The 12,184-nt window shown below is 33.8% G+C and overlaps 1 protein-coding gene across 1 annotated transcript in view; it reads left to right on the forward strand.

The window, feature by feature from the left end:
* LOC135225474 (uncharacterized) overlaps positions 1-8,072 on the forward strand; it is a 28,194-nt gene extending 20,122 nt beyond the window's left edge. Inside the window, exons 2-7 of the mRNA XM_064264780.1 lie at positions 1,324-1,432; positions 1,990-2,106; positions 2,911-3,020; positions 5,587-5,731; positions 6,826-6,966; positions 7,117-8,072. Coding sequence (XP_064120850.1) covers positions 1,339-1,432; positions 1,990-2,106; positions 2,911-3,020; positions 5,587-5,731; positions 6,826-6,966; positions 7,117-7,211 — 702 coding nt within the window. The 5' untranslated portion in view covers positions 1,324-1,338 and the 3' untranslated portion in view covers positions 7,212-8,072. The remainder of the gene's footprint in view (positions 1-1,323; positions 1,433-1,989; positions 2,107-2,910; positions 3,021-5,586; positions 5,732-6,825; positions 6,967-7,116) is intronic.
* The last annotated feature ends 4,112 nt before the right edge of the window (positions 8,073-12,184 follow it).

A 12,184-nucleotide genomic window follows, 5' to 3' on the forward strand; every position in this document is an offset into this window, starting at 1 on the left:
ATGTTAACCCTTTCAAACATTTTAGGCGTCTGTGCATCACATATCAGATATATATATATCATATATATATATATATATATATATATATATATATATATATATATATATATATATATATATATATATCATATATATATATATATATATATATATATATATATATATATATATATATGATATATATCCTATATATATATATATATATATCATATTATATGATATATATATATATATATATATATATATATATATATATATATATATATATATATATATATATATACCAGTATCTATATAATGCATACATTTATATGATATACATATATATTCTAATATTAATTTTTTATAAATTTATATTATATCTATATACTATATATATATATATAATATATATATATATATATATATATATATATATGTATATCATATAATATGTGTGCATTATATAGATACTGGTAAATATATATATATATGATATATATATATATATATAGATATATATCATATAATATGTCTGTATTATATAGATACTGGTAAATACACCGCAGGTGGAAATATCTGATATGCGATGCACAGACGCCTAAAAAGTTTGAAAGGGTTAACATTTGGCAGATATTCGTGACTTAATCTGATGTAATAACTGAAGAAAAAGTTAATAGTTATACATCTTTGTTGAATGTCTGATAATAAACAGAAGTTAGAGACTGTAGAGTGACTCAGTTTGACCTGTAGGATACATGAAAGATTATGGACAGTTTTATTTTATTCCTGCAGTCCTTTAATTCCTACAACTTTTGTTAGCCGGCAGATACCATTTACAGTTCAGCTTCCAGGAGCAGTTTGCGCATGGTCAAGCAGACTGGCTTCTCAAAGGCTTCCCTCAGTCAGTCAGTCGTGGTCATTCTAACCTGTTCACCAGGCACGTGGATCGGCGCCTCTGAAAGGTATTACTGTAGTACTTACTTCCTTACACGTTCTTATGAGCATACCTCGCTGAGATATATGCAAATGTTCATCATATATAAAGCTACGAGAAAAAAAAACTTTAAATTAGATCTTTTTTCTGATAGCAATAAATCCATTACAAAATCAAAACATTGCAGGTCTGCTTCTGTCTTCCTTTTTTTGGAATATGAGTAGTTGTCAATAAAGCATTATTGCACATCATACTGGCAGCTGTGCACAAAAGATAGGGAAATAAACTGGAATAGTTGTAAAAAGTCTTATGTTAATGTAAAGTGAAGGGACATTTTGTATAAAGAGACTTTGGCTAAAACCTTCATGAATGATATGAATTCTAACTAAAAATTACTCTCTTTTCAGTGTGCGAATTCCAGCATGAAATCCATCAGGTTACTAGCATTATTTCTAGCTTCAGGATTCCTTTTCAGCATTCGTGGAGAAATCACCGGAGCAATGTGGAAGGTGAAAAGTAAGTGAGGTATCTTGCGAACTTAGATTCACTGATTGGCTATAAGGCATCACCAAAAATGCGGTTATTAAATGTTAAGAACTCGAATAGTAGTCAAAAGTATTTTTAGCTATTTTTGATGCTAAACACGGATGGGTCTTGAAATAGCATCTGTAAACTTCATTGAGAAAAAATGCCATATATATCTCTAATTTGTTAGCACCAGCAAATATTGAAATTTGTTAACAAGAAATCTGTTAAGATTTTTCTCTTTCCTCAGTTTAGTGTTATCTTAGATTTCTATATACTTTAATTTTTTCAAAATTTTCTTATTTATATTTTTCCTTCATTATTTTTTAATCTCCTTTTCATAAGCTTATTTTTTTCGGCTATCATATTATTTTACAAAACATAATAATTATATAAACTGACGAGCAAAATGATAACTCTGCTTTTCCTCTAAAATTTAGGAAAACTACTTTTTTTTATAAGTTTCTTGAAAAGTAATGTGACACTTTGCCCTCGTAATGTTGCTTTCCTTCTAACGAGTAATAAAGCTTCTCCTCTCTCTTCCTTAGTGAAGGACTATCGCTACACGCTACCAGGATCAGTGCTGGTTTCTCTGAAGATATCGAGAATTGCTTGCGGTATGTTGTGTCACACCAGGCGAGATTGCATTTCTTTCAATCACAACAGTAAGTATAATATTAATTACTTCCTTGACGCAAAGTAGTTGGATAGCACCCTGTTATGGGTAGTTCAAGTACGTACTCGTGTACTTTCAGAATAGAATTTAATATACAATAATTTAACGATTTCTGTTTTCAAGTATCTACGCAAGATTTTTCACGGTGAATAAAAGACTTATTTAATATGAGACAAATTGGTATATTTCTAAACTGCTTTTGTTTGATAGCATGTTTGAACTATTGTTATTATGTATATAAATATGTTAACACTAATCAGAAACTTGTAACTTCATTTGACTCCCAAATCGCAAAAATATAGTTTGCCAATAGTGAGAATACAAAATAATATAAGGTTGAGTTCCTATCGGTAAAGTTTTATGTTTCATATGATTATGAAAAAACCTTTAAGTTGATCTAGATCAGTCGCAAATTACAAAGTGTCAAACCATAAGGTAGTTTGTCAATTAGGCAGTTGATATTTGTAAGACTGTATCTCAGGAAGGGATTTCAGTTCAGTGAATCACTTTTAAAACATATGTTAAAATATTGTTTGATCAACGATTTGTCAGTAAAATGTGAACTTTTCTTGTCTCTGTCAGCTCAAGTTCATTAGTCATTAAATGGGAAAAGAATATCTGAGATAAAAGAGAACGTGAATGAAAGAACAAAGTAAGATGATTAATTTTAATCTATACCATAGCATTCCAAAGATAGCTTACGAAGTAAATTACAAAACGAGTTTTTTAGTACACACACAAAAAGCATACTAGGCATACAACAAATCAAATTTACAAGGCAAACTACCCACAGAAGCAAGCACGGAGTGTGAAATACTGAACACAGCCTTCCACAAACCAAGTGACACTACGTTGATTGCAGCTCCTGGATGGAACTACTACAACTTTTCGCCTCCAAGACCGGTGAGTAGGAATTTAATTTTACTGTCGATTCAGCATACCAAACCATGTATATCGATAAACTTCTCTCAAGGTTTTGAACTGGAGAAACCTAAAAACAAGTACGCTATCTTTGGCGAAGATATTATATGAAGAGAGACTTCTGTCTGTGTAAAAAAAGAAAAAAAAAAACTATCTATACTGTACTATGCTTTCCAGAGGCCATGGCAGTGCTTTTCGTAAACAATATAAACCGACTTGTGGATTTCCTTTCAACTAAAGCACTGAAAGTTTTAAACTTCGACCTATTATCGGAAGCACTGTACATCGCCATATGTGACATTACCTTTTTTTACTTAAGAAAGTAAGGTTAAAGCTACGCTTAGCCACCCAACCATCCGCAAAAGCAATGACGTGTGTCAGTGATGTCGGCGTAGCATATCCTCCTCTATACCTTTTCAAATTGTTATTTGACTCAGGGTTAAATGTTATTTTACCTATAGTGGGCCATAAAAGAATTTTTAAAGCAAATTCATATATTGTATGATGATATATAATTCTTTAAAAATAATGAGATAAGGGGGGTGGCCCTGCGTCACAGATACGTCATAAAACACCACTTGTTCGAAACAGCCTGAGGATAGCAAGAAGTTGGTCTTCATTCTAAGCGTAAATGGCTTAATTAAGCACACTAGTCAATTCAGTCTAAACTGTCAATTCAGTGTAGTACTACTTTAAATTAGGACAATGTTAAAAACACTCATTGCTTTAGTAGCATGGGAATCCGTATGTCGGTTTGAATTAAATTAAGTATATCTTTGTTTTACCAGACCAGTCAGCTGATTAACAGCTCTCCTAGGGATGGCGCGAAGGATTAGATATTTTTACGTGGCTAGGAACCAATTGGTTACCTAGCAACGGGACCTACAGCTAATTGTGGGATCCGAACCACATTATATCGAGGAATGAATTTCTATCACCAGAAACAAATTTCTCTGGTTTCGCGTTGGCAGAGCCGAGAATCGAACTTCGGACCTGGATTGTCCCTTGATCCTCTCTCCTTGTCTCTTTTGCTTAAAGAAGACGCTGCCAAGATTGAAAAACTGTAACTCTGCCCCCCTTTCTTCTTTTTTATATAAAGATCTTTCAACTTCGGTTATATTCATTGTCAACATGAAAATATAGAATAAACTACGAAGGTACTTGTTCCAAGTCTCCAGTTTTTTGCCCACCTTTCTACCATGGATTTAAGAATATTCCCAAGTATGCGTTCCTTCGTGATATATATATATATATATATATATATATATATATATATATATATATATATATATATATATATGAAATGAGTGTTGAGAATATACTTCATTATCTTGGTATATACATATTTTGAGACAACAAGATGTCAATTCAGGAGTGTGTCGGACGGATGCGGTTATGGTAGTTTCAATGGGAACTTATCTGGTAGTTTCCTGGAGGTATATGGTGTTGGGGGACTATGACTTTGATTACCTATCTTATGACTGATGTCTAGTTATTTTAGAGAAAGTGGTGGACGGGTTTTGTCCAATCCCCAGGGTTCCTTGGGTTTTTGTTTGAATTATAAAAACAGTGGACCATTGTTTGGAGTTTTCACTAAGTTGTCTTTAGAAACTAAAGTTGCAGATTTTTTACTTATTCAGTAAAAAATCTGTTTCTTTGAGAATTTGATTTATTTAGTTAGTCCTTTTGTTCTTAAATATATGTATTTTTTATAATGATGAATCTAATTAAACGACCTGAGGTAATTGTGAGATGGGGGTTACGAGAGAGAGAGAGAGAGAGAGAGAGAGAGAGAGAGAGAGAGAGAGAGAGAGAGAGGTTGGTTGAGAGAGAAAGAGAAAGAAACGTCTCAACAAGTTAACTTGTCGAGACGTTACTTTCTCTTTCTCTCTCAACCAACCAACCTCTGTCTCTATGTCTCTCTATCTCTCTGTCTCTCACACCCACACACACACACACACACACACACACATATATATATATATTATATATATATATATATATATATATATATATATATATATATATATGTGTATATATATATATATATATATATATATATATATATATATATATATATATATATATATATATATATATATATATATATTGAACCAGCCTGGCTTTACCCTCTTCATACCGTAAAAAGGAAAGTCATAAACATTGATTTTTAGGGATCAAGGTAAGATTGATAGGATCTGATTCGTTTTGATATGACATGTCGGTGGAAACACAGTTTCCATCCACATGTTCTACATATATATACATACATACATAAATACATACATACATACATACATAAAGCAAAATATTAAAATCCTATGCAGTAACCGAACTATTTTAAAAAATTGAGATTTCTATTTAATCAATTATTTTTATTTTCGTTTTCCTTCATATCAAATAACATATAAATTTATGTATTATCATCTGAATACCACAAGAACATTGGACATATGTATTTTTCACCAAAGTTTAGTCACCTTAATACCCTGTAATACTGCCATCATTGTTGATGAACAGACAGAGTGTATTCTCTTCCACCCTACAGCCTAAGAATGCAAGTAATTACTGTCCCACTGGAGGCATCTATGTTCAGTACGAGCAGCCTGTTTACAAAAGGTACAACTTCTCGATTGATGGTTTTGCCTGTTCGCCTCATCCGTGGGTCAAAGACAGACACAACGAAGGAAAAAGTAAGTAACAATCTTTATCTTATTGATACCTTTATCCTTCACGAATGATTTTTTTTTTGAATGGTGTTTTTACGTTGCATGGAACCAGCCGTTATTCAGCAACGGGACCAACGGCTTTACGTGACTTCCAAACCACGTCGAGAGTGAACTACTATCACTAGAAATACACATATCTCACTCCTCAATGGAATGGCCGAGAATCGAACTGGCGACCACCGAGCTGGGACGCCAACACCATACCAACCACGCCACTGAGGCACTTCCTTCATGAGTGAATCTTTTCTTTGACTAATGGAATCTCTCCGTCTTTTCAATATGCAAGTGTATGTGACGGCTTACAACATAATATTGAAGAATCTTTTTGCGAGCAGGTATTCGAGGTGGGAGGCGGCATATACTTATATCTCTTGCGGTGGCGGGGTGGTTTGGGGTTTCACTGCCAGTCCTAGAATTGAGAGGTCGGTGGTTCGCGTCTGTCGATCGCCAATTCTATTATCGCTTAATAAATTCCCCCTCGGTTAAACATATATGAAAATATATTAATTCCGAGGTAGAGCGAATTAGATATTAAAGGACATTTGTAGTTCGATATATGTATATGAATCACGGTAATGTATAGACATACTATATATATATATATATATATATATAATATATATATATATATATATATATAATAATGATTATATATATACACATATAATATATATGTATATATATATATAATATATATATATATATACTATATATTATATATGTATATATACATATACGCATACATACATATTTATTTATATGTGTATGTATGTATATGGAAAGGCTTCCGTCCACAGATAGAAAGATAACAAAGCCTTACTGTTTAGATAATTAACTCACTACTAGAATGTCCAAATTCTATTTATATATGAGATGCGATGATTTGGGCATATTGTATAAAATTTTATCAGGTGCTGGCCTTAGCTGGGAATTTTGTAGTTAGTAGGTTGCACTCATTTTTGATAAGGGTATGGGCTTAGCTTACTTATCCATTTTACGTAATAAATCAGATGGTTGGAAACGTTTTATGTTAAAATCCATCATTCTATCTCTTTCAGCTTGCAAGATGGTCATTATGTACGATACAGACTTTGCGGGACAGGATACTGCTTACTACGGGCGCCCTGGAACTTACTACGAAGCTTTTCGGCAGTGCATGGCTTACAATTGCATCGGGATGATTTGCAGAAAATATTTAGGTGAGAAAAAAAATTATCTTAAAATTTATTGTTATGCTTTGTAAAATCAATATAATATGTACATATAGACAAGAAAAAGTCAATATATCATTAAAAGTAGAAAACTGTTTAATCGACATTTAACCTTCCCGCCGTTGACGTCATGCACAGACATATGTTGGTTGAAGCTCAATTCACAACTCACGTCAGGAAGCATAACCGGAGACTCGGTCGACCTTCTTTACTGGTACACTGTTTGCGAATAGGTCAACCATGGAAATTAGAGCCTTTTCTTCTACAGGATTCGCATCAACTCTGCAAGACTAACTGCTGCTCTTGATACTTCCCTGAAAGATCAACGAGTTGTGTATCACCAGAGTGAGATTTTCAGTAAATGAAAAATATTTGATTTGATTTTCTTGTTTAGACCCTCTTCTTTCACCTTCAAAATTAACCTGCGATAGATGTGTTACGGGCGTCAGGAGAGGTTCGTTCAAGACTGTTATGCCCTCCCATTGTTTTATAAATTCATCTCATTGCAGTCAATGCCGAGATTGAACTTTACATTCAGTGCTTACTTATCTTTTAATCGTCTCTTTTATTTCCACGACGGATGACAATTACTCTAATTCATTCATTTATTGTCTCACATAAAAAAGAAAGGAAAATCGAGCTAGAAATGTGCTTTCACAGTACTGAGGAAATCCCCAGTGCCAAGTTGTATATTCAACCTTGATTTGTAGTCCTGACTTCATTGGTGACCAAGCTGACATCAAGTCTTATATTCTTTCTTTTCAAGGTATCTCGATCTTTACCAGCTGCATGAAAACAACAGATCATATAAAGAATAGCAAATAACGTATAAAAAAAGACCAGACTTTGAAATTAAATAATAAAAAGGCAGTCTACTTTATTAACTCCGGGAGCCTTGCCCATGGGTAAGAGATAAATGTCCTTAAGACTGATATCAACTTGTGAAGGGAGGCTGTCGTGTCTCATGCTATAAACAATAGGTGAGGGAACAATGCTGGGCGAAGTGTAGTACTACCAGGGAAACCATGAAATCTCAGCGTCTCCATTCCAGGTTGGGAACCTGGTATTGTTCTGTTCTAACAACTTCGCTATGCCTATCATGGGGCCCTTTTGTCTTTTAATGACACAGGTCGGTAAATGAAAAAAATATTTTATTCCAGCCACTATATAATTTCTTTATACCTGCATCAAAATTAAGGGAAAATATTCTTAAAACATCAACTATTGTCCCACCTTCATCTTACAACCTTCATACTAGTGATAACTCTCTTAAGGAAGTGAAAAATGTCCCTAAAACTATCATAAATTAATAAATTTTGTTTCAAGAATGTTTATGATGACGAATTCTTAAAAGCTGGTTTTTCTATCTTTGAAAGAAATTGCTGTCGTCAGATTTGAGATTAATATATTAAAGATAAATAATTCATCTGTGTCCTGAAGTTGAACAATTTTTGAAATTTAAGATGAGTCAGTAAATAATCTGGCTGGAAGGAGATGGCTCATTTTCTCGCTCGGAATTGCAATTGACAGCGACTTCTTTATCATCAACCTATATCAACGTCTGTTTCTCTCTCTCAATCCACCTCCTTTGACAGGCACTACATGTGCGTTCATTTGCATCCAGACAAATGCACATAAGACCAGCTGGCATTCAAACTTTCAGCTCATGTTTGTTAGCTGAAAAACTCATGCACAAAAACTAACACATGGCCCTGTGCCCTTTGGGAAGGCATCGGTGGTGAACATCTGAGAGTTCACCACAAATGCGGCACTTGTACAGCCAGCAACAAAACCGGTGTCGCCCCCACAAGCCTTGCTTGGAGAGCTCATGCCCTTCTTGCCCAGAAAGGTGGCCTTTCTTCAAACAACCAGTACATAGTTAGAATGGTTCGAATGGGAAGAGGAGGGAAATCACGGTAATCAGGCAAAGAAATGCAATAATGAATGAAATATACATGGACAAGAGAGAGAGAGAGTGAGGAGAGAAGCAGGAGAGAGAAAAGGTAACAAAAGAAATGCATCAGTTTATGGAGAGAGAGAGAGAGAGAGAGAGAGAGAGAGAGAGAGAGAGGAGAGAGAGAGAGAACGCTTTTATTCCTGTTTAGTTATTAATCTGATGGACATTTTCGAGACCTTCTGCTTTAAAAAATATGTTATCGTTTATATTTTGGAAAATAATTATCATGAAATCTTATCGTATTGTATTAAATCGTATTATTGTCTATATTGTTGGAACTGATCATTCATATTAATATTATTCAGACGGAAATATCCCTCTTTCTCTCTCTCTCTCTCTCTCTCTCTCTCTCTTCATCTGTCGTTCTGTCCTCCGTTTTTATCACCTGGATCCACTATTTGAATAATGGTAAACGTTTGATATGTTATTTGGAAGTGGGCAAGGATCACAAAACTTTACCAACTTGTGTTTGGCTGCATCTGTTTTTGTCTAGATTGACTGGAAGATAATTACCTCAATTACCAATAATATACGAATCTAGTCACAAAGATGTTACACACCAGGTTTTATAGCCGTGGGTTGTATGAGTCATGAAAGCATCAATTTTGTAAAGGTATTATTTTATTAATTAATCTATGCTAAGAACACATTACTGGATATGCTAATCTAACACTACAGGATTGGATTTGTGGCATAACTTAGTTGAGTTACCAGTATTTGAGTGTGATGGGCCACTTGGCTCCGCCCCTCGCAATCGAGGCTATTTATAGAAAGTATTTTAATTTGCTATAATTCTTATATTATATTATATTTATTACATTTTTTCCGAAACTCTTTGTGAAAATAAATTATGTGAAATGAAATGCAGGGAATGTGTGCTTCGGTGCATTAATATAATGATGATGGGGTGTAAAGGATGTATACAATTAACATAGCGTTATAGGGTTACTGAGCTCATCTTTGTATATCTGATTAATGTCTGTTACTGTCGTTTGCATTATGAATCCTGATTTTTCAAAGAGGTAAGTTGCTACACAACAGCCATGGACGATCTGTATAACACCAGCAGTCTTAACAGTTGTGTGTTTGCAGCCTTTGTGGAGGTTTATTTGGTAATTACGATTATCTACACATAGGTAAGTGTTAGTTGCGGTGGTTGTGTTTATCTATGCTTGGAATAACTGTTGTAACATATACTAATGTTGTACACTATAATCTATATATTATATAATAATCTATGACAATGTTTATAGGGATGGCGGCGGCAAACAAAGACAACTCTGTGGAGCATATACCTAAAAGGCCACAAACACACGACTGTCAAGACCATTGCGTTATACAGATCGTCCATGGCTGTGTGTGCGCGTTACCTCATGGGAAAATCAGGTCTGAAGACTGTCACCCAATAATTTGAGACATTAAATAATATGTTAATAGTATACATCCTTTACACACCACCATCATTATATTAAAGCACCGATGGGCACATTCACCGCGTTTCATTTCACAAAATTTATTTTCACCAAGAGTTTCGGAAACAATGTAATAAATATATTATAATATGAGAAATATATCTGATTAAAATACTTTCTATAAGTAGCCTAGGTAGTTACGAGGGCGGACCCAAGTAGCCCATCTCACTCAAATACTGGTAACGCAACTAACTACTTAGCATAGATTAATTAATAAAATAATACCCTTGCAAAATTGGTGCTTTCATGACTCATACAACCCACGGCTAAAAAACCTGGTGTGTAACATCTTTGTGACTAGATTCGTATATTATTGGTAATACAGCCAATCTAGACAAAAACAGATGCAGCCAAACACAAGTTGGTAGAGTAGCCATTTACGGTTTTGTGATCCTTGCCCATCCAAATAACATATCAAACGTTTATCTTTATTCAAATAGTGGATCCAGGTGATATAAGATGGAGGACAGAACGACAGAGAGAGAGAGAGAGAGAGAGAGAGAGAGAGAGAGAGAGAGAGAGAGAGAGCTGCTTATAGGATACTGAAAAAAGAAGGATATTTCCGTTTGAATAATATCAATATGAATAGTCAGTTCCAACAATATTTGTGGCTCTTTTTATATAGACAATAATATGATTTAAAACAATACGATATGATAAGATTTCATAATAATTGTTTTCCAAAATATATACGATAACATATTTCTTAAGGCAGATTAATAACTAAACATGAATAAAAGCTCTCTCTCTCTCTCTCTCTCTCTCTCTCTCTCTCTCTCTCTCTCTCTCTCTCTCTCTCTCTCTCTCTCTCCATAAACTTTATGCATTTCTTTCGTTACCTTCCCTCGTACTCTGTGGACTGTTATTTCTTCAATACATACATACATACACACACACACACACACACACACACATATATATATATATATATATATATATATATATATATCTATATATATATATATATCATATATATATATATATAGATATATATATATATAGATATATATATATATATATATATATATAATGATATATATATATATATATATATATATATATATATATATATATATATATATATATATATATCTAATAAAAGGAGCCCTATAAAAACACCAAAATGTAGAGAGAAAAGTACTATATTTCAGAGACTGCTGTCTCTCTCTTCAGGTATATGAATGAGAAAAGTTTACAGAAAAAGGTGGTATTTATACCAAGAGATTCGTCCACAAGTAAGCCAATTTAGGTCACCCCCGCTGATAATCTTCCTTTAATCTTCTTAAGCGTTGGTTGAATGAACACTGCGTCGACGATGTCCGATGTCCAATTCCCTTTTGAGATGTTCATTACCTGCTTCTCTTTTATTAAGGCCAGCGATTCCATCATTTGACTCTTGTACCGGCAGTTGCTGCTATAAATTACACGTGACATATTCCAGTTTATTCTATGTGTTGTATTAATCTCTGGGAAAGTGATTTACCTGTAAATCCGATGTAAGATTGGTCACAGTCCTGGCATGGGATCTCATATACCCCAGAGTCTTTGGGCGATGTCTTTTTGTTGGACGTTAATCAGGGATTTGGCTAAGGTATTTGGGTAGGTAATGCAAAAGGGTTTGGATTTCCCAAGGGTGTGAGTTACTCTCTTAATCGTCTCCAGGTGGGGAATTTTTATTTTATTGTTGGGTGTGTCTCTGGTCTTGTCTTTAGGGGGTCGGTAGAAAATTACGTTTGCTTTTGAATTGCTTTCTCAATTATATGGTCAGGATACTTTA

This window comes from Macrobrachium nipponense, chromosome 13 (assembly GCF_015104395.2).
Source record: "Macrobrachium nipponense isolate FS-2020 chromosome 13, ASM1510439v2, whole genome shotgun sequence".
NCBI classification, from domain to species: Eukaryota; Metazoa; Arthropoda; class Malacostraca; order Decapoda; family Palaemonidae; genus Macrobrachium; species Macrobrachium nipponense.